Consider the following 27,778-nt stretch of genomic DNA (forward strand, 5'->3'; position numbering starts at 1 on the left):
GCGACCTGTAATAACACCATTGGATCTTATATTTGCACATGTGATTCTGGATATAGTGGAAATGGATTTAACTGCACAGGTTATACAACGAAATAATATATTTTAAAAATATTTGAGATAGAATAGTGACGGAAATATAAAAATGCTACAACTGCCATTTCAGATGTTGACGAATGCATAACATCTCCGCCATGTCATTCCAATGCTACGTGCAATAACACAGATGGATCTTATATTTGCACATGTGATGCTGGATATACTGGAGATGGATTTAACTGCACAGGTAAGACAACGAAAATAATTTAAAATACGTAATATTTGAGTCGATCACAGTGTGTAAGTGGAGAAATAAAAATAGTACAAATGGCATTTTAGATGTTGACGAATGCTTAACATCTTCCCCGTGTCATTCAAATGCTACATGCAATAACACAGATGGATCTTACCATTGCACATGTGATTCTGGATATAGTGGGGATGGATTTAATTGCACAAGTAAGTAGGAGGAAAATTTAGTATTCTAAATCCTTCAAAATAATTGTTTGGTTAAATTGTAATTTTAGATTTTGACGATTGCAAAGTATATTCACCATGTCATCACAATGCTACTTGTAATAGCACAGATGGATCTTATATTTGCACATGTAATTCTGGATATACTGGAGATGGATTTAATTGCACAGGTAAGCCGGCGGAGATATTCTTATTTAAGGGAGTATATTCTTATTTAATGGAGTAAGAGAAGGTATAAATATCGGTTTTCCCTACTGCTCAGGGGTAATTCATAATTGCCGAGCCTGTGCGGCGCACCGTTCGAGGGTACTATTTCCGCCCGGAGATAAGGAATTACACCCGGCTGTCGTGGTAGAACATAGAGGAAGCTAAAGTCGCCCAAGTGACAGAGAGGTTATCTCATTAAACTGTGCCCAAATGCAGTAAACTGAAATAAGACATACTTGACCAGTGAACACAAATAAAACTGAAACGATAGCTCTGTGAAATGTTTCAAGCAAAGATAGCGGATCATAAAGCCTTTCTTGTAGGTATGATCCAGGCCTCCACGCCGAAATTTCACAGGTAAAATGGCTGAATTTTTATTTTACTGGGATCATACTTACAAAAATGGCTTGATCACCCGCCATCTTGGCTTCACTCATTAATGAGGGAAAGTCAGAGAACTAGTTTTCCAGTCTTATTTGAGTTCAATGTATTTGATTGACTTACTTAATAAGTCTAATTTGAGTTCACTGCCAAAATGTCTTTAATGGTAATAAATGGAGCCATTATGCGTAGATAAATGCATTAATTTCATTATATGAGAAGGGGATGTAAACTTACAAAAGTATTAATGAATTTTCCATTACGATTTTCCATTACGTCTTCTTTCCCATTCGGGCGTATAATTCGGACGAAGCGGGTATTGTTTTTTGGAACGACAATTCATAGGCTGCTTTGCTCATTCGGGAAAAGCCAGTGTTTAGAAAGATCCAAATCTTTAAAATAATTAGTTGAATAGAAAAAATTCTATTCTAGACATTGACGAGTGCCAAGCTTCCTCATGTCACTCAGACGCCAAATGCAATAACACTGATGGATCTTATATCTGCACATGTAATACTGGGTATACTGGAGATGGATTCAACTGTACACGTAAGATATTTTAATATCAAATATTTTGATATACCCCTATCCTCCGAAAAGAATCAATTGAAAATAAATAGCTTTATTGATTCTGCTAATTCAGAAATAGACGAATGCCAAACGTCTTTTCCGTGTCATACCAATGCTACGTGCAATAACACAGATGGATCTTATATCTGCACATGTAATTCTGGATTCAGCGGAGATGGATTTAATTGCACAGGTAAGGCAACGTAAATAATTTAATTTACTAAATCTTTGAGGAGGACACAGTTAATGAAAAAATGTACTGAAACTGCTATATTTCAGATGTTGACGAATGCCAAAAGTCTTCGCCATGTCATTCCAATGCTACGTGCAATAATACAGATGGATCTTATATCTGCACATGTAATTCTGGATATACTGGAGATGGATTCAATTGTACACGTAAGAAAGTGCAAATATTTTAATTTGCCATATCTTCCGAAAAGAATCAACTGAAAATAAATAGCTTTATTGATCTTGCTAATTCAGAAATAGACGAATGCCAAACGTCTTTTCCATGTCATACCAATGCTACGTGCAATAACACTGATGGATCTTATATTTGCACCTGTAATACTGGATTCAGCGGAGATGGATTTAATTGCACAGGTAAGGCGACGTAAATAATTTAATTTACTAAATCTTTCAAGAGAACACATTTAATGAAAAAATGTACTGAAATTGCTATATATCAGATGTTGACGAATGCCAAACGTCTTCGCCATGTCATTCCAATGCTACGTGCAATAATACAGATGGATCTTATATCTGCACATGTAATTCTGGATATACTGGAGATGGATTCAATTGTACACGTAAGAAAGTGCAAATATTGTAATTTACCATATCTTCCAAAAAGAATCAACTGAAAATAAATAGCTTTATTGATCTTGCTAATTCAGAAATAGACGAATGCCAAACGTCTTTTCCGTGTCATACCAATGCTACGTGCAATAACACAGATGGATCTTATATTTGCACATGTAATTCTGGATTCAGCGGAGATGGATTTAATTGCACAGGTAAGGCGACGTAAATAATTTAATTTATTAAATCTTTCAGGAGGACACAGTTAATGAAAAAATGTACTGAAACTGCTATATTTCAGATGTTGACGAATGCCAAACGTCTTCGCCATGTCATTCCAATGCTACGTGCAATAATACAGATGGATCTTATATCTGCACATGTAATTCTGGATATACTGGAGATGGATTCAATTGTACACGTAAGAAAGTGCAAATATTTTAATTTGCCATATCTTCCGAAAAGAATCAACTGAAAATAAATAACTTTATTGATCTTGCTAATTCAGAAATAGACGAATGCCAAACGTCTTTTCCATGTCATACCAATGCTACGTGCAATAACACTGATGGATCTTATATCTGCACATGTAATTCTGGATTCAGCGGAGATGGATTTAATTGCACAGGTAAGGCGACGTAAATAATTTAATTTACTAAATCTTTCAAGAGAACACATTTAATGAAAAAATGTACTGAAATTGCTATATTTCAGATGTGGACGAATGCCAAACGTCTTCGCCATGTCATTCCAATGCTACGTGCAATAATACAGATGGATCTTATATCTGCACATGTAATTCTGGATATACTGGAGATGGATTCAATTGTACACGTAAGAAAGTGCAAATATTTTAATTTGCCATATCTTCCGAAAAGAATCAACTGAAAATAAATAGCTTTATTGATCTTGCTAATTCAGAAATAGACGAATGCCAAACGTCTTTTCCATGTCATACCAATGCTACGTGCAATAACACTGATGGATCTTATATTTGCACCTGTAATACTGGATTCAGCGGAGATGGATTTAATTGCACAGGTAAGGCGACGTAAATAATTTAATTTACTAAATCTTTCAAGAGAACACATTTAATGAAAAAATGTACTGAAATTGCTATATTTCAGATGTTGACGAATGCCAAACGTCTTCGCCATGTCATTCCAATGCTACGTGCAATAATACAGATGGATCTTATATCTGCACATGTAATTCTAGATATACTGGAGATGGATTCAATTGTACACGTAAGAAAGTGCAAATATTGTAATTTACCATATCTTCCGAAAAGAATCAACTGAAAATAAATAGCTTTATTGATCTTGCTAATTCAGAAATAGACGAATGCCAAACGTCTTTTCCGTGTCATACCAATGCTACGTGCAATAACACAGATGGATCTTATATTTGCACATGTAATTCTGGATTCAGCGGAGATGGATTTAATTGCACAGGTAAGGCGACGTAAATAATTTAATTTATTAAATCTTTCAGGAGAACACAGTTAATGAAAAAATGTACTGAAACTGCTATATTTTAGATGTTGACGAATGCATAACATCTCCCCCATGTCATTCCAAAGCTACGTGCAATAACACAGATGGATCTTATATTTGCACATGTGATTCTGGATACACTGGAGATGGATTTAACTGCACAGGTAAGGCAACGTAAATAATTCAGCCAAATATATTATTAACCGTACTTTTAGGAGAGTGTGTGGAATACATCAATTGCCAAAATTTTGCTATTGTTAATTTATTGCATGTTAATTGCACACTTCCAATATCGCGGGTGCATTTGTTTGTTGAAGGCAGCATTTATCATTTTATCTTTATGTAAATCACCTCCTTATGATAACGATTTTTCTTACACATAATTATAGTGTCTCAATCGTCTACCACATTTATTACAATGGACAGTTCTTCAGGTAAAGTCATTACAATTTTATGCCTAATTCTTCCGTGTAATGCATGCATTATTATTTGCATGATTGGTATAAATACGTGCATTATTTGTCAAAGCGTTTCAGAATCATAAAATAAGATAAATTTCATAATCCGCTGTTTCTTAATGGTTAAAAATTTCAATCCTTATCACTTTTACAGTCGTGTCATTATCTTCCACTCAAATTTTAGCAACCAGTTCCGCAGGTATAAATTTGACCAATCATTTAGAAAATTCTTTGTATAATTTACGACCAGACCTTGAAAAAATATTTACATATTGAAACTGAATGTCACAGGCGTCTCATCAACGATAGAAATTCAAGCGAATAGCACCAGTGGTAAGTGGATCGAGCTAGAGAATACTCCCCGTGATTTTTGGTGGAAAAACATTTCTTATTGATACATAATTTATTCAACACTTCATTCAATGAATTAAAACGGGTCTGCTTTATATTATTTGAAACTAAACAGTCATTTTCGAGTCTTTGTTGTTCTTTTTTATAATAATGTGTACTGTATGAATACAAAAGAACATTTAACCTCTGTATACGTAGAGAGAGCGCTTTAACAAGAAAAGAATACGTAGTTCACGATGCTTCATGCTTTTCGTCATCGCTGTTACAACTCGTGGCATTTCGAAACATAAATAGTGTTTTAATGCAAAAAACTAAGAGTTGTTTTTTTTAGAACTGGTTAAATTATTATTTTCATTATTATTATATCAACATATTTATACAGTTAACATAACTCCTATGAATGAGTGTGCTGATAAACACTTGGAAATTCAAAATAGATTATGCATATGACAAAATTTTTAACTCGATCAAGCTGCTTCTATAACCGATTTTGAAACGGTTACCGACATTGGGTTATGTCTCGTGTGGACACCACAAAAATGGTTAAAATTAGCTACCGTCTAAAGCAAGCAGAAAATGGCCAATTTCCTTTAGTTTTTCCAGATCAAACTATTTCTAAAATAAATGAATAAAATGACCAGACTATAACTGCCAGACACCGGCTTAACTCCCCTTTTATCTTCACATTTAGAAATACTGTCTTCATCTTTTGTTTCAGTGGATTCTTCTTCAGGTAAAATGAATTTAAATTAGCGATCGATTATTTTTTATGCTTGGAGTATGGGCTGAAGAGGAAATGTTTGAATTCGTTAAATTTTCCCCACCTTATTTTTTTTGTGTTGGAAGAGAATGACAGCACTTCAGACGATTACGCAAATTTACTTTTATAGTGTTCCCTACTGTTGTGTCTACAAGTGAAATTCACCCCACTAGTTCCGCAGGTAAACTTGTATGAATTTTTAAGAAAAACAAAAAATGTTGATTGTCTTAGCTTGTTGCATAACTTTTTGCATCTGATAATCAATTTTTCGAAATACATTGTAATAGGAGACACATCAACGATGGCAACGCAGGCAAGTAGTGCCACAGGTGAATAGAAATTTTTTACTTACGCTGTTTACTGCAATACGCTTTCTACGCATGGGTATACATAGTGGCTACAACTATGCGAAATGCAAGATAAAAAGGAAGAACATTTTTCTCGCAACTTTTACAAGTTTCTCCCGAGTTTTTCCACCGTTAATTGTTTACATGGTAAATGAGTAGGTTGTTTTCACACTCAATTGCATGGATACAATACATATTGCTTAGGTTTTATATTGCTGCATGATTCATGAAATCATCAAGAGCTACGTTACCATACTGTGCAATTATTTCACATTCAGTATCTTAGGATGTTTATCATAACGTTTTGTAGTGATGACAGAATTATCCTCAAGTCAAATCGTATCAAGCAGTTTCACAGGTAAATTTAGGGCAATGTCTATAACATTATTTCTAATGGAGAAATAGGACTTTTACCTTTGTATTATATTTATGTATATATCTCACGTTACAGGTGACGAATCATCGACGATACAAAGTCAAGCAACAAGCATTTCAGGTGATAAATTATTCCAAATGTTTCCAAATGTTTATACTATCTGCATCAGTGAACTCAAATAAGACTGGAACGCTCACTTTGTCGGACGTTTTAGCCAAGATGGCGGCATTGAAGCCTTTCTTGTAGGTATGATCCAGGCCACCACGCGGAGATTTGGTAGGTAAAATGGCGGCAATTATGATTTTACCTTTAAAATTTTCGAGATTACGGATCATGCCTACAAGATAGGCTTCATGATCCGCAATCTTGGCTGCACTCCTAATAAGGGAAAGTCAGAGAGTGAGCGTTCCAGTCTTATTTGAGTTCACTGACATGAATACATACATGTAGCTATATGCTAATCACACAATATTAATTTATACCATCAAAATAATTGGGCTTTAGCGCTAATTAGCCAAACATTATACCCGAAACCATAAATAATAGAGTCTCTTCAAAACCGCAAAAGTTATTTTAAAAATTTTAATTGGAGAAAGTAACAAAAATATTTATATACCTATTTAAAATGTATGTTCACCTATTAATTGCAGTTCTAACCGAGCAATCGTCCAGTCAAATTCAAACAAGCAGCCCTGCAGGTAAAAGGTTTTTAATTTTCAAAATACTTGTCAGGAAATGTCTCTCTCTCTCTTTAAAAAACCTGGGGTTTTCCTTTTAATGTAATTTACATATATCACGTAATAGATGATTCATCGACGATACAAATTCAAGAAACGAGCACCACAGGTAACAAATTATTTCCGATTTTTCCAGAAGTACACTATATAAGTAACATATAGGCTACATGCATACGTGTATAGTAATTTATTCTTCACTCAAAACTACCATGATACACTGCCACTGAAATTCAATATTTTTCATCAGTTAAATCGCGAAGTAAGTTTGTTATACTGCACATTCAGAGTTCTTTTCCATGAATGTTGCCCCTCCCCCCTTCCCTCTTAAGAACCTGTCACACTCTCCAAAAAAAAGCGAAACAATATTATTAAAAATTAAAAACGCATATTATTCTATTGTTTTTAGCTGCAACAGGGCTAACTTCCAGTCAAATTCAAGCAAGCAGCCCCACAGGTAATAATATCTACTTATCAAATAATTGACACAAAAATTATTTCTTTTTTGAAAACCTTTTTCTCTTCACTGACTAATTTGCATATTTCACGTAATAGTTGATTCGTCGACGATACAAATTCAAGCAACAAGCACTACAGGTGATAAATTTTTTTTAACGTTTCCAAAAATACACCACGTACATAAGAATTTATACATGCATTTATAACAAATCCAGCTATATGCAAATCGCAGCTTTTTTTTTGCATCACAATGCCTTCAAAAATATTAGACTTCAGTGCTATTTAATAAAATAACCGCCTCGCAATGGTCGTTCAAACGACTATCTTTCCTGAAAAACTTGCTACCTTGCTATTTAGTGCAAAAGGATACTACGTCATTCGTTGTCATGGATTCTACTTCAGGTAAGATGTATTAAAGGTTGAAAACCTAGAACGGATAAAAAATCTAGTCTCTTTTTGTGCTTTCTACATCATATTGTTGTTTAAAACGCATATTATTCTAATGTTTTTAGCTGCAACAGGGCTAACTTCCAGTCAAATTCAAGCAAGCAGCCCTACAGGTACAAATGTCCGTTTGCGAAAAATTGTCACAAAAATTCTTTCCTTTTTTGAAACTTTTTTATTTTCATGGAACTAATTTACATATTTCACGTAATAGGAGACTCGTCGACGATACAAATTCAAGCAAGCAGTCCCACAGGTGAAAAATGACCATTTGATGAATAATTGTCACAAAAATGATTTCTTTTCCTGGAAATTTTATTTTTTGAATCTTATTTATATATCTCACATAATAGATGATTCATCGACGATACAATTTCAAGCAACGGGCACAACAGGTAAAAAATTATTTCCGATGTTTCTAGAAATACACTATATAAATAACATATACATGCATGATGCATACGTATATAGTAATTTATTCTTTACTCAAAACTACGATGGATATGATACACTGCCATAGAAATTGAATGTATTTCATCAGTTAAATTGCGAAGTAAGTTGTTATACCGCACATTCAAAGCTCTTCTCCATGAATGTTTAGGGACCCCCACCCCTTAAAAACCTTTCAAACTCTCCTACAAAAGCAAGACAATGCTTTTCAAAATTTAAATCGCAAATTATTGTATTGTTTTTAGCTGCAACAGGGCTATCGTCCAGTCAAATTCAAGGAAGCAGCCCTACAGGTAGGCTAATAATATCCATTTTCCAAAAAATTGTCATAAACATTATTTCTTTTTTGGAACGTTATTCTTTTTACGCACTAATTTGCATATTTTACGTAATAGTTGACTCATCGGCAATACACATTCAAGCAACAAGCACCACAGGGGAAAATTTTTACGTTTCCAGAAATACACAACGTACATAAGGATATATACATTCATTTATAATAAATCCAGCTATATGCAAATCGCAGCATAATATTTTTTTGCATCACAATGCCTTAAAAAATATTACACTTCAGTACTATTTAATTAAATAACCGCCTCGCAATGGTCGTTCTAACGACTATCTTTCCTAACGAACTTGCTTTCTTGCTATTTAGTGCAAAAGGATACTACGTCATTCGTTGTCATGGATTCTTCTTCAGGTAAGATGTATTGAAAGTTTTAAACCTACCGAAAAAATCTAGTCTTTTGTGGTGCTTTCTACATCATATTGTTGTTTAAAACGCATATTATTCTATTTTTAGCTGCAACAGGGCTAACTTCCAGTCAAATTCAAGCAAGCAGCCCCACAGGTAAAAATGTCCGTTTGGAAATAATTGCCATAAAAACTACTCTTTGTTGAAAATTTTTCTTTTCTTGGGACTAATTTACATATTTCACGTAATAGGAGACTCGTCGACGATACAAATTCAAGCAAGTCCCACAGGTGAAAAATTACCATTTGATGAATAATTGTCACAAAAAAATTTTTTTCCCTGGAAATTTTGATTTTTGAATCTTATTTACATGTATCTCATAATAGATTATTCATCGACGATACAAATTCAAGCAATAGGCACAACAGGTAAAAATTTTTTTTCTATGTTTCTCGGAATACACAATATAAATAACATATACATTCATGATGCATACGTATGTTTGAGAATGTTTGGGCCCCCCTCCCTAAAAACCCTTCACACTCTCCTACAAAAGCAAGAAAATGTTATTAAAATCTTAAATCGCATATTATTTTATTGTTTTTAGCTGCAACAGGGCTAACTTCCAGTCAAATTCAAGCAAGCAGCCCTACAAGTAATAATATCTACTTACCAAATAATTGTCATAAACATTTTTTCTTTTTTTGAAACGTTTTTCTATTCACGGACTAACTTGCATATTTGACGTAATAGTTGACCCATCGACGATACAAATTCAAGCGACCAGCACCACAGGTAATAAATTTTCAACGTTTCCAGAAATACACCACGTACATAAGGATATTTAAGGATATTTTTTGCATCACAATCCCTTCAAAAATATTAGACTTCAGTGCTATTAACAAAAATACGCCTCGCAATGGTCGTTGAAACTATTATCATTCCTGACGAACTTGCTACCTTGCAATTTAGTGCAAAAGGATACTACGTCATTCGTTGTCATGGATTCATCGGTGATACAAATTCAAGCAACAAGCACCACAGGTGATTAATTATTCCCAACGTCTTCTGAAATACACTATTTATATAAGGATATAAATTATGATAAATCCAGCCAGATGCTAATCACACCATATTTTTTTTGCATCATATCGCCTTCAAAAATATTATTTTTTCATTATATCGCCTTCAAAAATATTCTTTTTTTTTCATCATATCGCTTAAAAAAATATTAGACTCCAGTGCTAATTAACAAAATAACCAACTCGCACTGCTCGTTTAAACGACTATCTTATAAACGGATCGCAAACGATCGATGATCAAATGAACGGTCCCTTTTTTTACTATTTAGTGCCAAAAGATACTTCATCATTTGTTGCCATGGATTCTTCTTCAGGTAAAGTGTATTGAAATTTGAAATTCTAGCACCAATAAAAAATCAATTCATTTTTTTCTTAAGAATACCATGATACCCAAATTTTCAAATTAAGTGTGTTCCATAATTATACAGATGTGCATGAATATCAGTTTTCAAATTGTGAAGTAATTTATTTGAGATCCCACAATTATAGTTATTATTTCACAAATGTTTAGATATCTTCCCCCTGAAAACCTTTAAAGCTCTCATAGAAAAAAATTGATCATTGAAAATTTCAATTGGAATAAGTGCCAGAGTAATTTCATATTGTATTACTTTTTAAAACGCATATTATTCTAATGTTTTTAGCTGCAACAGGGCTAACTTCCAGTCAAATTCGATCAAGCAACCCTACAGGTAAAAATGACCATTTGCGAAATAATTGTCACAAAAATTCCTTTTTTTTTAACTTTTTTTCTTTTCATGGAACTAATTTACACATATCACGTAATAGTTGACTCATCGACGATACAAATTCAAGCAGCAAGCACCACAGGTGATAAATTATTTTCAACGTTTCCAGAAATACACCACGTATACGTATACATAAGTATATATATATATATATATATATATATATATATATATATATATATATATATATATATGTATATATATATATGTATATATATATATATATATATATATATATATATATATATATATATATATATATATATATATATTATATACAAGCATGTATAATAAATCCAGCCATATGCTACTTGCAACATATTATTTTTTCAACATAATGCCTGCAAAAATATCAAGCTTAAGTGATAAGGCCTTGACTATCTTACCTGATGAACGATTGCTATTTTGATATTTAGTTCGAAAGGATACTGCGACATTTGTTGTCATGGACTCTTCTTCAGGTAAAATGTATTAATATTTAAAAACGTGGCATCGACAAAAAACAAGTAATATTATTGGGAGTATCATGATACGCCATTGAGGTTGAGCGTGGTCCATACACCGATCATGTAATGCATGCATCAGTTTAATTGTGAGGTAATAAGTTTGAAATACTGCACATTCAGAGTTCTTAGAGAATGAATGGAAAAACCCCGCTTAAAGATTTTTCAGGCTCTCCTTAAAACAAAAAAACAATGGTGGAAAAAAAATTTCAATAGTAACAACTAAGTAGCCTATCAGTTATGAAAAATATTTAAAATATTGCTGCTTGAGAGGCATGTTGTTCTCTGTTTTAATTAAATCTCTAGTAAAATTCAAGCAATTAGTCCCACAGTTAAGAAAATGTTCTTTTTCAAAATATTTTGTGAGGAAAAATCTTTATAGCTTTAGGCATAAACCAGGGTTTGATATTTTTTTATGGAATTTAATTAAATATCTCATATAATAGGTGACCAATCGACGAAACAAATGCAAGCAACAAGCACCGCAGGTGATAGCCTAAACTAGTTTGATCATTGCCAGAAACACATCAGTGGCGGCTCTAGGGGAAGTCAGAATAAATTACATGCACACGTCTAAATTTTATGCTGTATAGTATAATTTTTTCAGACTACCTCTAGACCCGCCACTGAAATACACTACGTATATATACAAGATATACACAAGAATGTATAATAATAACTCTAAATAGTATTACGTGCTATTATCTATAATCACTCCGTTTTAATCTATGGCATCATGATGTTGACGAAAGTATTGATGTTGTGCTTTTAGTAGTGATTAAAAGATAACCGCAGCGCATTAATGTTCATTTAAACGAAATTCGTTATTCTTACTTCATGAGCGCTTGCTATTTTCAAAATGTAGAGCCGAAAGATACCACGTCATTTGTTGTCATGGATTCTTATTCAGGTAAAATGAACTAAAATCTTAAAAAATCAAGTCATCTTTGGCTAAAAAATTGCATAAAACACGGCCATTGCAATTAAGTGTGTTCCATATTATACACTCAGGTAGGTATTTACAGTATGACATTCAGTTGCATCAAATTAATTCGATTGTGAAGTAGGAAGTAACGCACTTTTAGAGTTCTTTTGAAAATTTCAATTCAAATCAGTACCAAAGAAAATTTAAATTATATTGATTATAATTTCTATAATGCATGCATGTTTGTAGCTGCAAAAGGGCTATCTTCTAGTCAAATTCAAGCAAGCAACCCCACAGGTAAGAAATGTTTATTTCCAAATCATGCATCGTGACAAAAATATTTTTTCTTTCCTTTTTATGTAATTTATTTAAATGTCCCATGCACGTTATAGTTGACTCAGCCACGATGCAAATTCAAGCAACTAGCGCCACAGGTCAGTGAAAAATTATTTCCAATCTTTCCAGAAATATACACTATCTACATACTCTCCATACTAGACTAAATACGGATATATACATACCTGTCTAATAACTTATGTTAACTGCGGTTTTTTCATACCATATAAGATTGTGACATCTTAGTTGATGCATTCAAAAATATAGGTCTCATTGCCAATAACACAAAAATCTGTCGTATACTGACACTCATAAAAAACGAGTTACTCCTAATATCAGAGTGCAATTAAAAATGAGTGTTGAAAGGGTTGAGCGTATAAGGTAGGGCTTTTAAATTTGTAAAGTGTAGAGAATAATATATACATGGATACACGGAAATACAGCATTTATTTTCAGTGTTAAGGCCTGGGTTATACGTCGCATTTTTGTCGCGTCGAATGCAATTCAAACAACAGATATATATAATAATGAAGCTTGATGTGGTTAATTTATCTGAGACGATAAACCACGTTAAGCTTCATTATCGTACATACCTATTGTTTGAATTGCATTCGACGCGTCTAAAATGCGTCGCATAACTATTGGTCTATAGATACTAGTGCCGATAGATACTACTTGCATTATTTACTGTCATATACTGACACCCATAAAAAAACGAGTTGCTCCTAATATCAGAGTGCAATTAAAAATGAGTGTTGAAAGGGTTGAGCGTTTAAGGTAGGGCTTTTGAATTTGTAAAGTGTAGAGAATAATATATACATGGATACGCGGAAATATAGCATTTATTTCCAGTGTTATAAGGCCTGGGTTATACGTCGCATTTTGGACGCGTCGAATGCAATTCGAACAATAGATAATAATTATTATGGAATTGTATGGAATTCTTCAGATTCTTGGCATTATAAACACCAGTTTGAAAGAGAGTATATAATTATAGATATACACGGTATATTTATGCTATACAAATATTTTTTACCTTCCAGAATTTATCATGAATCTGGTCACTTCAACAGGTATAACTAATAACAATCACTGCTATACATATACCAGTAATTTCCTGTTACAAACGCTCTGTTTGCAATTTAATCTGCTATATTTTAATATTCTTGTAAGTTTGCATGGTGGCATCAATAAGTAAATTAGTTTGTATAGGTACATCACGTGCAAGTATTTAATGCTGTAAAGCTTTGTAATGCTGTAATGCTGTAAACTCTGAATGAGAATAAACTAATGCTCGGGCTCAGAGAAATTCCGGCCATGCCAAATTTAAAAACCAATGCGCAACTTGACATAACTTTATTGCTATACATGATCTGTGAAAATTTAATTAATTCAAATTCGACTTATATTACAGATGCTCTTCCGAGTCCACCGACTACAACATCAGGTCAGTATCGCATGCATAATTCATCCCTGACTGAAAATGCTGCTTTGAAAGTTTTCCTTTCATCTTCCACATTGGCTAGATATACTAAAAACGGCCGATGATTCATCTAGACGATGTTGGGCAAGCGTAAGATAGTTCGTCTTTTAGTTCCTCTGTGTGTAAACACGGGCGAACAGACGATCATCCGTCAAAACGAATATTATCTATTCGACGAATTTGAATGGGTAGTTCGTCTTGACGCAGCATTTGTGTGTTGTATGATACGAGGAGGGACAAACCACGAAAAATTAATCATCAAGTGACTCTTGTGCACTCTTTTCACCAGATAAATATCTTCCCAATTCCCATGCACTTTCTAAACGCGCAATTTTTTTGTTTTAAAAAAGTATATTTATTAATTATATGCATAGTATCGCATGAAACGAAAGTCCTAAGAGTGCACTAAACTTCAATAGAGATTTGATAATGAATGAATTATGTTATGTTGGAACCAGCGCATCCGATTTTTACAAGTTTGCTGTTGGAGAACATGCTAATTTTTTACTACACTATACAAAATCTTCTCTCAATATCAAAGCTCGACATCATAACTGCCGCATTGAATCACTCATTTTTCTCTTTGCCTGGTAGTCAAGTTACCATCGTCTTTTGCAATTGCACCAACGGCAACTACACAAGGAGCTGAAATCGTATCATCAACGCAGTCACCGAGTTCAGGTATTTAACACAATTTTTAAACAAATTATTATACATGATTTTCTTCACTTGCAGATAGAAAAAATTGTTCGTAGCAACTTATTTGCATATTTTCTTTTAAAACGAAACAATCAAACTGAAATATTGTATTCATGCATTCTGTCAAAATTCAAAAGAAAATAATTATGCAAATGTTGAAAACTACCTAAGTCGGAAAAAATTATGACAGCTCTGATTTGCCATCACTTTGGTTGATTTTATTTCTTTTAATTATATTCTTTTGAAATCGATAACCAATAGCGTTGTACTTGAAATTACGCCATGTACTTTATTTTAATTTACCCTCAATTCGCCAATGCTCTTATAAGCGTCCCCCAAATTCACTTCAGTTTAAAACTTTTTGATCTTACCCCCTTTGTGTATAAGCTGTTAAATGTAGCATTAGTAATGATAGAACATGAATCAACGCGTATTCTGTACCTAATGCGATTTGTTTCCTCCCAGGACGCGGAAACAGTAAATAATTTTAACTACATTATAATTATATGCACTTTTATATACATAGCTCCTTGCTCGACAAATCCATGTGATGTCAATGCAGTCTGTACAAACGTCGGGAATACCTTCTCATGTAGCTGCAATACGGGTTACACTGGCACAGGAAAAACTTGTACAGGTACAAAATTTTTATACCCGTTATCACCCAAACCGTTATCATCCCAGGTTTTTAAATATGGGTTTTTTATTCCGACATCTTTTCACATACAGTAGGAGGCAAAAGTTTGAGTCCAGTTACTGTATTTAATTGTTTTAGCAGCATATATTAATATTCTATAGAAAACCTTACCGATAAGTGAACTAGGAAAAAGTAAATAAGTAAACAGAAAAATACATGCTGCACAACAACTATGATGTGTTATGATATTCATTTAACGTATGTTAATGTGCAAACATGCATTTCATGTCAATGCTTAGTATCCCTCTTTTTTTCTCTTGAAACGGCCTTTATTCTTGCTGGCGTAGATTCCATAGGTTTTTTAATGTCGCACGTTCAATACCTTGCCAGCATTCGTTGACCACTTGCCTCAAGTCATCCTGGCTGGTGGGTCTGTGTCTCGCCCTTTTCCGCTTAAAATGGTCCTACAAGTGCTCCATAGGTTTTAGATCTGGAATTTGAGGTGGAAAGCCATGAGAAAGAGATCACCAAAACGAGTTTGCTTCTGGATTTCTGGCACATAGAAGATGTGCATGTGCTTAGGGTGATTGTCATGTAGTTAGACGCGCGATCATCTTTGTAGCAGATGAAATTCCGTGTCCTTGAAGATTTGGATGATACTTTTCTTTAATTAGGATCCCATTATATCTTTCAATATTGCCAAACCCAGCATGACCGAAGCAGCTAAAAGTTTGCTTGAGTAGGATTTAGTTTCCTCGAACCTCTCCAAGGTTAGTTGCATACCACCTTTTGAAATTCTCGCTTTTTCTGCGATCTTACAACGAAAGAATCCTTCAATACTTATTGCAACTATTTGTTCTTGTGCACCATCACTTTGCCCTTTTCCCACTCATCTTGGGCAATGTTAAGGAATAAGAACTTTATTTTGTGATAATTTAGATCATTAGGGCCGAAACAGTGTGCAATTAATATGGTTTACTGTTCTGAAACACTAGCACGCAGGTCTTAACTCGAATACACTGCCAGGATTTAATACTGGTATTCTACAACGACTGGACTCAAACTTTTGCCCCCTACTGTATGTATTGTACATAATTATTTGTTGTAATATCAATGAAAACACTAAACACGTTTCAATAACAATAAGCCTTTTCATATGTTCACACGTTTACTACGAACCCAGACAAAATATGCCTTAGCTATATATCTACATGTCTATTACTCAAGCATAATGTTGCCGGATAGTGTTACCATAACTTGTCAAGAAAGGTCAGAGATCTATATACTACAATGCCTTATTATATCCACATTTTCGCGACACCATACATGTTTTAAACAGAAGTGGTTTATCGCAATTTTTATTTGAAAAATTATTTCAAGTTTTTTAGCGTTTCACCTTCTATTGAAAATACCTATGCGCCTCCGTAAATCAATCGCCTGTTTTTTAGGCATTTTTTTGCATTACAAAATCGCCGATTTTTCCAAGTCCTTGTATATTTATGAGCATTTTTTTAGATGTAAACGAATGCACTTCATCACCGGGAATATGCGGAAATAGTTTGTGTGAAAATAGATTTGGTTCCTACGTGTGCAAATGTCCTACCGGATTTTTCTACATTGGAAATAAATGCGAAGGTAGGTTTTCCCGTGTTACTAGGTTAATATACAACATTAAGATAAACGTTTAAGTATATGAAATTTTGTTTGTTTGCATGTTTCCTTGGGTATAATTGTCATTCAAGACAAGTGATTTTTCAAGAACTCATTATAAATCCTTGACCTCTTATTAAACGTAGGAAAAAAAAGATCGTATTATATTTTCCATTCATATAGAGGCATTGTCTTATAAGCTGGAGTTCACCGTCATAGAAGGTGCTTCTTACTCGGACGATCTGCAAAACAAAACATCCAAAACATACATGGAATTACAAAAGGCTCTGGAAAGTGATGTATGTGCTTCTATATATTTTTCGGTATAACTTCAAACAGTGTTGCGACGTAGCACACAATTGTCCAACGAATGTTAATTATTGTAACGAATGTCAATGATTGTAACGAATGTCAATGATGGTAACGAATGTCAATGATTGTAACGATTCAATTGAACCTAGCCAGTTTTTATTACTAACAAACCGATTACTTATGAATTTAAAATCGTGTTATGCAAAATGCAATACTGGAATAGAAAAGGCTGGAATTATTTCCAGGTGTGATATAAATGTACTTCTTTTCTCTTACACATGACAATAACATGTGGTGCAGTAAATAGTACCCGGATGCGGTAAATGCATCCCATGGATGATAAAGTATGGAACTTTTTCAAACTAGGTCGAGGCTGATTTTAAAGCATCGTCACAGTCATCCAACTACTTAGGTGCATATTTGGAAAGTTTCAGGTAAAATAATAATTTTTTTTTTTAATTTCTTATTGAAAATAATTTGTTTTTGACGGTATAATTGTTCTTTTGGAAAGAAGCCCCTACATTATCAAGCCAGTTCAAATTATTTCTTTTGCTCCAGCCGTGATGATGCCCAATCTTCTGGTGGTGTAGTTGTTACCTTTACAATTTTCACTGAAAAAGCTGCATTTAATGCTACTCCGACTGTACTTGGAACAGCTTTCAACAGCGGGCTAAAAGACGACACAGTTGGAGGTATTAAAAAGCGAATTCTTGGAAATGATTATGTTCTTGCTAAAAGCACCAATGGAAAGGATTTTTCGCCTTCTCTTGATAATGTTGTCGGTGAGTGTTTACATAGCTTCCATTCACAGGGGCAGAACCAACCTAGAAATAAACATTTCTACTTTAGGATGGTAATTTAAAGTACCGATACTGTATTTTAAAAGTGTTCGCAGTCTTTAATTCTAATCTAATCTTCCCTGGGCTTTCTTTATTAAAACACTGATGTTATAAGTGATAACTCGTCTTTTTATTGGACGCTTTTGTTTTAAAATGTAATTGCAATCGCCAAAACTTCCCATCATTCAAAATCCAGACACTTTGCTTAAGATAAGGGATAGTTATTATCGAAAAGCTATTATGTTTTCACGTAAAATTATCATTTATACGAAAATGTCTGTGCCAAAATTTAGACAATTGTTACTGAAATCAGTGATAAGTCAGGCATTATATACCGGTTATTCAGGTCATTATTGCTGAAATCTTTTGCCTGCCCTACCCCTACCCAAAAATTTTATATACGCTTCCTATTTATGCCTTTTTAAACGAAATCTTTACTTTGCTGCCCAACGTAAAGTAACTAGATATGTAAGTGTAACTGAATGAAGTAAGTTCTTATTTTTCCCGCTCTAAAATTTATTCATGATATTAACTCGATAATTTGCTACAAATGCCTATGTAGTGTTGCTGTCTAGGAGTACCCCAGTTAGCTATTTATTCTTCAAATTTTTAGCCGACATAAATGAGTGTTCCCAAAGCCCAGCAATATGCGGTGATGGTCAAAAATGTGAAAACCTTCCTGGAACATATCGTTGTTATTGTGCTAGCCCTGGGACACATCTTGTCAAGGGAACCTGTGTCGGTAATTGTTCTTGATTTTTTTTTTGTTTAGCCTACTTCAATCACGCGAATATCAATTCGTCGTTCATCGAATGTGGGTGTAAATTTCTGAGGCATACATTTAATACATTGTTAGGAAGTGTTATAAATCGGAGTTGTATGCATTTTGCGTTACCCAATTAATAATAATTTCAAATTTCCCATCTGTTGATGATTGTGTGATATACTGAAAAAATCAGCTCATCCTCATAACCAGAAATTCAGGACATGAATTACCATAAAAGTTCATAATGCCAGGATTTCGCAATCAAAGTTAATCTGGTTATTGTAGACTTATAGATCGATTTAAGACGAGCAGAAACTCAGTACTTTTATCACAATTTTTACATATTTTTATTTTACCTTCATCAGGTTCTCCAGGAATGTCATCTGAGCAACTTGCTAGCCATTATATTTCAAGCAGCTATGAAATTACCTGGAACCTGTTATAGGCCCGTATTAAATCGAGCTCCGCAACTGCAATACCTAAGATAGAAGTTGCTTTAATTTGAAATTTTTTCTCGTGCCTTATATAATTCTATAATAACAAGACAGCCATCTTTGATTACGAAATCCTAGCATACGAACTTTTATGATAATGTCCTGAATTTCTGGGTATGTTTTAATAGTTTTCTAGCTGTAATGAGCATCTATAGCTTGATAAACAGCTACTGTATAATAAACTTGTTCTACCAGCGGACGCGGCTCTCTATATGATCATGCATGGTTCTACCAGCGCAAGCTCTGTATAGGATCATAGTTCTATATACAGGGTATGCCCTCTATTGGATCATGGTGCTACCAGCGCAAGAGCTCTATATGATCATCATGGCATAATAGGCTTTCTAGGATCATTGTTCTACTAACGTAAGCCTTCTACAGGTTCATGATTCTACCAGCATAAACGCTTTAGGAACATGATTCTGTTAGCTTATGTTCTCTATTGGATCATATATAGTTCCAGCAGCGCAATCTAGCTCTCTAGGATTACGGCCCTACCAGCGCCAACTCTCGCAGCACCCTTCTCAAATTTTAAATTTTTTTCCATTCCTAGGAGCATTTTTGTATCAGCTGGAGTTCACAATTATAGAAGGTGCTTCTTACTCGAACGATCTGCAAGATAAAACATCCCCAACGTACATGGCATTACAAAAAGCTCTGGAGGCCGATGTATGTGGCTGCTTTTTCTCTATTTTCATTATGATTACAACCAGTGGTGTCATAGAATAATTTCTAGACCTTTGACCATAGTACTAATTCTCTCAATAAATTAGTTACACACGTTAATATTTACAACCTTGCTTAGTCTACAAATCGTTAGTAAAGGAAAAAAGTGCCATCGTCATAATTCAAAGAAAAATGCAACACTGATAAATTCGATGTCTATTAAAGACATACTCTTTCAAGACAATCATGTATACTGCAACAGGTTACAGAAAAATGAAGCATATTTTTCCTAACTATAGGTTGAAGCTAATTTTCAAGCATCATCTCAGTCCTCGAATTTCTTTGGTGCATATTTGGAAAGTTTCAGGTAGGCAATTATAATGTTTATTTCACAGACGTCGGGTTTTTAAAAGAATTCTTTTTTAACGTCATGAATATTTCTCACCTAACTTGACTGCAATTGTCTATTAATTAGCACTTAAGGCTTTGTGCACACGAGCGGCGTTTGCGAGCGTTATCAAAATCGTTTTTATTGAGTTTGTCGCGGCATGAAAATGAAAATGACACGCTCGAAAACTTTAAGGTGTGAATATTGTCTAAGTCATATTTGCTCGTCTCTTTCAGCCCTGATAACGCCCAGTCTTCTGGTGGTGTAGTTGTCAACTTTACAATATTTATTAACAACACTGCATTTGATGCTACTCCAACTGTGCTTGGAACCGCTTTTAACAGCGGGTTAAACGATCAAACAGTGGGTGTTATCTTAAAGCGTGTTCTTGGAAATGATTATGTTCTTGCTAAAAGCTCAGATGGCAAAAACTTTTCTCCGTCCCTTGGCAATGTTGTCGGTAAGACATAACGTACAATTGCAGAGTAGCAAAAACTGTGAAATCTGCCTGTCTAAGCACGTAATTCGATCGCTTTAGGACAGCACTTTCTATCAATTCAAATTAAATTTGGATATAAAATATTTTACTTTTCAAAATTTCCACATTCTCATTAACACGAAAGTATAAATAATTGATATCATGCAAGGTCGGGCATTGGACGAATAAATTGATTTACCCTTTCCCATTTAAACTGCTTACGGCGGCCCTGGTACAGTGGAGGTACGTGGAGCGCATTTTTAACTGGGTAAAAACTACTTCATAATTTTTAAAGGTGAATTCGATCAGGTAAATCACTCCTTTTGGGGTATAGTTTAGGCCATTCCGACTTCACAGTCTGGTCTTCTCCGGCCGTTTATAGGAACTGTCCGGTTAGTTAGTTATTCTTCGATATTTTAGTCGACATAAACGAGTGTTCCCGAAACCCAGCAATATGCGGTGATGGTCAGAAATGTGAAAACTATCCCGGCACATATCGTTGTTATTGCATCAGTCCTGGAAAATATCTCGTTGGAGAAACCTGCAACGGTAATTATTCTTTCATTGTTTTTGCTAATTGGGGTGCCAACTAATGGTAAAAATGTTTGAATAAAGGGAAGTTTGAATCTCTAACATCGCCATTTGTTATCGCCAGGCTAACTGCATGAATCTAGGATCATGAAACCGGTAGATAAGATGCATGTTATTTACCGGCTACGATGTCTGGAGAGAAAGATACGACCCGAGGGTCGCGAAGGAAATCTTTTTCTATCCGGACCGACTAATAACGGTAAATATAATAGTATTTTTTACAAAAAGCGGCACTCGTTCGGGCAAAAGCATAAACAATCAAATCCTTATTCGTTTAATTACTCCGGCGTCAGCGATGGAGTTGAAAATTCGCCTCGGTTTGTTTTGCTGTGATTTTGTTTTATTTTTTTAATTTTTTATTATTATTTTTCGTCGTCGCAAGTGTGCGAAATATAGTATTTGAGATGTGTATGTGATCGGATTTATCTACGTCCCTTATTCGTCACGTGTCCATTGTATTTTGAACAAATAAACCAATAGTAAGGTCTGAATTAACATCTTGTTCAAGTCATTGTTGAAAAGCTAAGCCAAGCCATTGCTATTGGTTATTTGGGCAAAAATACAATAGGTATGTGACGGATAAGGAACCATTTTTTGCATTAACATGGACAATAACATATAATAATTTGTATTGTACTGCATCTAGTCTCCAAACTATGTCTTTTCTAATAACTGTGCTGTTACAGCCACTCAGACTGCAGGAGAATCTAGGATTCCGCCCGCTGCATTTTGTAAAAAAATGAATACCAATATGCATTTTTCTGTTTGATTCAGGTATTTTGTCATACGAAGGTGGATTTGTCATTATTAATCGCAATTATACACCTATGTACAATGATAAAAATAGCATTGAGTATTTGCAATTCAGTGAAGAAGTGGCATCCTGGGTAAATAATTATGTACATCTAATTTCTTAATTTCAAGTCATTTCAACTAAACTTTTGCGACCTAAAGTGAATGTTAAGAGGGATTTCCACTTACAGCGAAATCGTTCGCTAGCGAAATATTTGCATATTTTCTTTTGAATTGAGAACAGTCAAGTCGAACTAATTTATTTATGCTGTTAAAATTCAAAAGAAAATATGCAAACATTTCGCTAGCGAACGATTTCGCTGTAAGTGGAAATCCACCTTAAGTCTTTATCTACCCTTCAAAAATGGCTGATAATATATCGTAGAATGAAACCGAAATTTTGCATTGATGACATTTAGAAAAATAGATTTTGTAGTCAAACAAATAGTTTGGCGAATAATACTGTAGACATGCAGTAATATACTGTGATACTGTCCTGATATGTGTATAAATAACAACTTTATTTATTGATATTAACCTCGCTTTGAGCCGCGTTAAATAAATTGTTTTCTCGTACGTACTATTTTTATATTTAAATGTTCCTCACACATTTTTCATTTTTCATTAAGGTGGAAAAATATTACCTGAAGACTAAGTTTGCCGCCAACCTTGTAGGAGTCCGGGTTATCAAGCTTTAGTATGTATACCTTTTCCAACTAAAATTTAACTTGTCGTATGTTCATTTATTTCTCACTGCATGACTGTTTAACGTATAAATCGAATTTTTCTAATTAGTCCAGGATCTGTTGGGGTTGATACAATATCAGCTTTTGATCCAGCAGCAACTGGAATCACGGCAAGTGGTTTGAGTCAGGAATTAGAGCCAAAGTTAGACCTAGTAAGTGGCGGGAAATATATTGGGCCACTCCAACTTACAAGAGTCCCTGGAGAGAATGCTCTAAATTTTTCAGGTGGGTAAGATAGGTAAGAAATAAAAAGTCGTAGCTGATTGGTCAATTCTAGTTTTCCTTAGCAACAGGGTAGCAACAGAACCGGCAATGAAAATTCTGTATAATTTAAACATGTTTATACTTACTAACATTTGTGTCATTTTGCGACGTTTTTGAACATTCTTTGCGATTTTTAATTTTATGAACAATAAATTGTTTTATTTACGCGTACTTTTTTAGTTTAGTCAAGGACGAAAAAGGATACCATTATTCAATAATAATTTGAATAATTTTAGTTTCACAATTTTGATTGCAAAAAACATCGGAATATAACACTTTGCTCTCGCTTCAAAAAAAAACAAGTAGAAAACATCGAAATAAATGCACAATAGCGACTTTTTAAAAAAACATGACAACGATAAATAATTACTCAATTTTCATTGCTGATTCCGTTGCTATCCTGTTGCTAAGGAAAACTAGAATTGACCAATCAGCTGCGATTTTTGTTGAAAGCCGTATATGACCATGCATAATCACTATTCTTCATCAGTTATATTATAAGTATTATATACTTGTACTGTATCCATTACGAGATGAAAAAAAGAGAAATTCTGAATGAAAAAGACACAAATAAATGTTAAAGAGGAAATTTAATTTATTTTGAAATTAATAAAACGTATCCAGACAGTTTATGTAAACTAAATAATTTCATATATTTTTTCGTTATTGTCAAATGCTTACACGGCTACTAATACAAATTCATGCAATTCATGCCACAACAACAACAACAACAACAACAAAGACAGCAACAGCAACAGGCAGCAATAGCAACTGCAACAGGCGGCAATAGCAACAAGCAGCAATATGCAGCAACAGCGGCGGCAACGGCAACGCCAGCGGCAGTGACAGCAACAGCAACAGCTACAGCAATAGTTTAAATTGTATTTTCTTTAATTCTTTTCTTAAATTTTTTTCCTAACAGACTATGACGAGTGTAATCCTGCTGAAGACATTCATATTCCAGATTGTGCAGAACACGCGTCTTGTGTTAACCTTGAGGCAACTTACAACTGTTCTTGCAATGAAGGGTATACAGGCGATGGTGTAACTTGTATAGGTAATGAAGGTTCTTTCAGGAATTTATTTCCTTTGAGCCATGGGGCGCCATCAGGTTTCAAACTTGAGCGTGAGATCGTCCAAGGTTTTAAGGAATTATTAACGTTTTTTTTAAACGTTAATTATCACAAAGGGCCGGACTTAATTACTGGGCCAACATGGTGGCAACTTATATGTTTGAAGAAGCCTTGAGATCGTTTCAAAATATGAAAAAAAATTGAGAATTTTGAAAAAAATTTAGTTATAAAATGTGTCTAAGCTACTTCTTTTCTTTCATTCTAGCACTCCCACCGCTATTGGAAGGTGAGATTGCCGTGCCGTTTATTCAATTATATATTCGTTTGTTCAAATTCCAATTCAAATTTTGTTCTAGTCACGCCAATTATCGTTTTAGTCACGCCACGGATTGCATTTATATTTATATTTACAAAAGTAACTTATTAGGTGATCTATATAATGCTGCTATATAAAATATGCAAAAAAGATGCCACATTTGAGTTCCTCCATATTTAACCGCAAGTTAATTAAAAAAGCTGTCAAACTGCTCCCAAGTAATTTCTAAAATTTAATGTTGGCTTAGTGAGTTAACAACTGATTTTATGTTTCCCTTACATTTAGTGGACAAAGAAGACAGTTTAAAAGTGAAATATATGTTTAGTACCATGCTAGTATTTCTGGCACTGTGCATCATATTCTCAATCGTGTTCATACTACTCTCAGTTTGTCAGTAAGTTAAAATATTTTCGATTGATCTTCAAGTGGTATTGGTTGCACCTTCTTTCCAAAATATAAAGGGTAAAAAAGCGTAAAGCCCCTAGCCCCCGTCTCAATTTTCCCAGATTCAAGGCCCGCGAAACAATTTGGAGAGCGAGGGGGGAGGGGGGGGGGCACGGGCAAAAAATGACACTTTCGCATATCGAACTATATATCACATTCAACCCCTTACATCTGCAAAGAGCTTGAAATTCACTGAATATAATTACTTTACGTAATTATTTATTCTGTAGTGCAACATCTTGCTTGCTACATACAAATCTCTACTGAATCTGAGAAGATGTACAATAACAATAACGCACATTGAATGACTCGAAGAAGGACACGTTCGCTTGAAAAAAGGCACATTTTAGTATTTTCAAAATCGTGTCCCAGTGCCCTGGTTTTGCTGCCCCTGCGGTCGAATTTAATTTTCGCAGTAATGCAACTTGGGGGAAATTCGGTGTTACATGCAGATAAAAACTACTTCAATGCAGTTATATTTTCACGCATTGTTCATTTTTATTCTAATTTAAGAATTTTGGAAAGAAGAAAACTGTATCAATTGACCAAAAAGGTTGAACGTGTTGAAATGCAAAGTGAGTACTCCGATTCAATAACAGCTCCCACTCATCGAAGAAGTGCTGCAATGTATAATTACTACGATTAGCCAATAAACAAACATTGTAATTATAACAATTTTATCACCCATATGTACGTATTTTTATTCAGCATAACAATTTTTTGGAACAAGAAAAATCAATATATTACTGAAATGTAAGAATAGTATTTAAATAGGAAAGTATACATATACAGGGATTAATGTCACACCATAGTACCCAAGACTATATAAGATTTTATTTGGCGGGAAGAGAGTGTACAATTCAACTTATAAACGGAACAAACATACAATACAGCTACAGGCAAACTTTCTTCCGTTCAATGTCCTTCTGTGTTCATTGTAGGAGCCGTACATATGTATATTATAGGATGTTAACTGATTATTGACCGAGCGTGAGGTCGGTACTGTGAAACATCAGAGGCTTTTTATGAGGCTTTTTAGTGCTAAAACCTATATTTCCATCATTTCCGGATATTTGTGGGGTGATCAATTAAGAGTTAAATATGCCTGAACTGGAAAAACTATGGTGTGATAGCAGTAATCCTTTTAAGATAACATTCGCACAGCCTCCGGTATATTAGGAAATGTGTCGCACACGACCTATTGTTTAACTAAAATATTTCCAAATATATGGTAGCTTTTGAATTTTTTTTTAGCTTAATAAATTATTCATAAATAATTATTAATTATTTATTTCTTGATAAATATGTCAAATGTCAGGAATCTCGCTCTTTTATTTTAGCTAATAAGCGCTAAGAAGGGGTTGTCCGAATAGAAATCCATTTTTCAGTTTTTAACCGATTATATCTTTCTTTTCTCTTTGACTTTATGAAACTTGTTAAACTATAGAACTATAGCTCTGACATAAATTTGAAACGAGATAAATTACATTTCAAGTGATGTCAGGTTTCCTTAATCCAGAAATGGATTTCAAATTCACAACTTAGTCTAGTTCCAGGAGGATAGGATCACCTGGATAGGATCTCTCAGTTGCTTTTGTACATTCATTGTGCCACTCTTTTGAAATATGTGCAACAGAACGTTTTAATTAATGCTTGCAACATTAATAACCGTGTGATTGCAAGATTTTTGAAATGCATGAAAAATTAATGAGTCTAACTTCCAATCATTGCGCAGTATTTTAGGTCACATGTATACCTCTGTAGTTCTCCATAAAGGTGTTATAACTTAGTAATTCATAATTATATGAACTTTGATACAACATCTTAATTAGTATTAATAATTTTGTTACACATATGACCTAATTTGCATTAAGCCTAATTGCTGGCGCAGCGAGCCTGAAGCGCGAGCGACAAGTCAGCAAGTCTAATTTAGGAGTTGAGAAGCGCAACTATGCACTGTACTTTTGTGGTAACCATGCAGAATTCTTGGCGTGTTGGACCCAAGAAGCTTTGTTGAGGTGGCAGTGTCTCCATGGGAACTTTTCCAATTTTTTCATTTGTCTTATGGAAATTGTATAATAAATTGTGGAAGGTGCTTTATTTACTTCGTTGCTTTGTTCATAAGCCGCTCAGTTTTTAAAAGAAGCGAGCAAGGTAAGAACTATTTAACAAATGGGGAAGCTTTTTGAATGTCAGTTGAACATTTTTCTGCTAGTTTTAACTATAATTGCTAGAGATAATATCTTACTTACTTTCTTGTAGACATTTGGATTGCTATATAGAATCGCTAAGCAATCATTGTGATCAGTGAGGTAAGTTGTTCATATATATCTATATCTATACATTATGGCTATTTGATAGCCAAATTCCAGGCGGTAGACTGCGTAAGCTTGATTTTATGCTGAAAATGTTGAAATTTTATGCATTTCTTAGTTAATCGGTCGGATACAAATTGTTATGCGCGTTTATGATTTCTTGTCCCTGAGTTTAGTGTGGGTGTT

The 27,778-nt window shown here is 34.1% G+C and overlaps 1 protein-coding gene across 1 annotated transcript; it reads left to right on the forward strand.

Moving 5' to 3' along the window:
• The first annotated feature begins 265 nt into the window (after positions 1–265).
• On the forward strand, positions 266–26,545 carry LOC114540919 (agglutinin-like protein 7). Its single transcript, XM_028560915.1, has 53 exons — positions 266–283; positions 4,361–4,405; positions 4,584–4,628; positions 4,721–4,762; positions 5,472–5,513; positions 5,671–5,721; positions 5,828–5,869; positions 6,198–6,245; positions 6,339–6,383; positions 6,914–6,961; positions 7,068–7,109; positions 7,407–7,454; positions 7,553–7,594; positions 7,814–7,858; positions 7,969–8,016; positions 8,115–8,156; positions 8,254–8,295; positions 8,596–8,643; positions 9,006–9,050; positions 9,153–9,200; positions 9,296–9,334; positions 9,431–9,472; positions 9,652–9,699; positions 9,798–9,839; positions 10,017–10,088; positions 10,396–10,440; positions 10,771–10,818; positions 10,916–10,957; positions 11,292–11,336; positions 11,825–11,866; positions 12,244–12,288; positions 12,553–12,600; positions 12,696–12,737; positions 13,683–13,712; positions 14,054–14,086; positions 14,717–14,803; positions 15,348–15,458; positions 16,974–17,093; positions 17,292–17,407; positions 17,787–17,854; positions 17,979–18,202; positions 18,873–19,001; positions 20,073–20,188; positions 20,485–20,552; positions 20,810–21,033; positions 21,472–21,600; positions 22,417–22,529; positions 23,064–23,131; positions 23,230–23,405; positions 24,367–24,501; positions 24,783–24,803; positions 25,119–25,227; positions 25,791–26,545. The coding sequence occupies exons 2-53, from the start codon at positions 4,390–4,392 to the stop codon at positions 25,921–25,923; spliced, it is 3,639 nt and encodes a 1,212-aa protein (XP_028416716.1). The 5' UTR covers positions 266–283; positions 4,361–4,389; the 3' UTR covers positions 25,924–26,545.
• Positions 26,546–27,778: the final 1,233 nt, after the last annotated feature.

This window comes from Dendronephthya gigantea, unplaced genomic scaffold (assembly GCF_004324835.1).
Source record: "Dendronephthya gigantea isolate DGI-Jeju-01 unplaced genomic scaffold, DenGig_1.0 000255F, whole genome shotgun sequence".
Taxonomy (NCBI): domain Eukaryota; kingdom Metazoa; phylum Cnidaria; class Anthozoa; order Malacalcyonacea; family Nephtheidae; genus Dendronephthya; species Dendronephthya gigantea.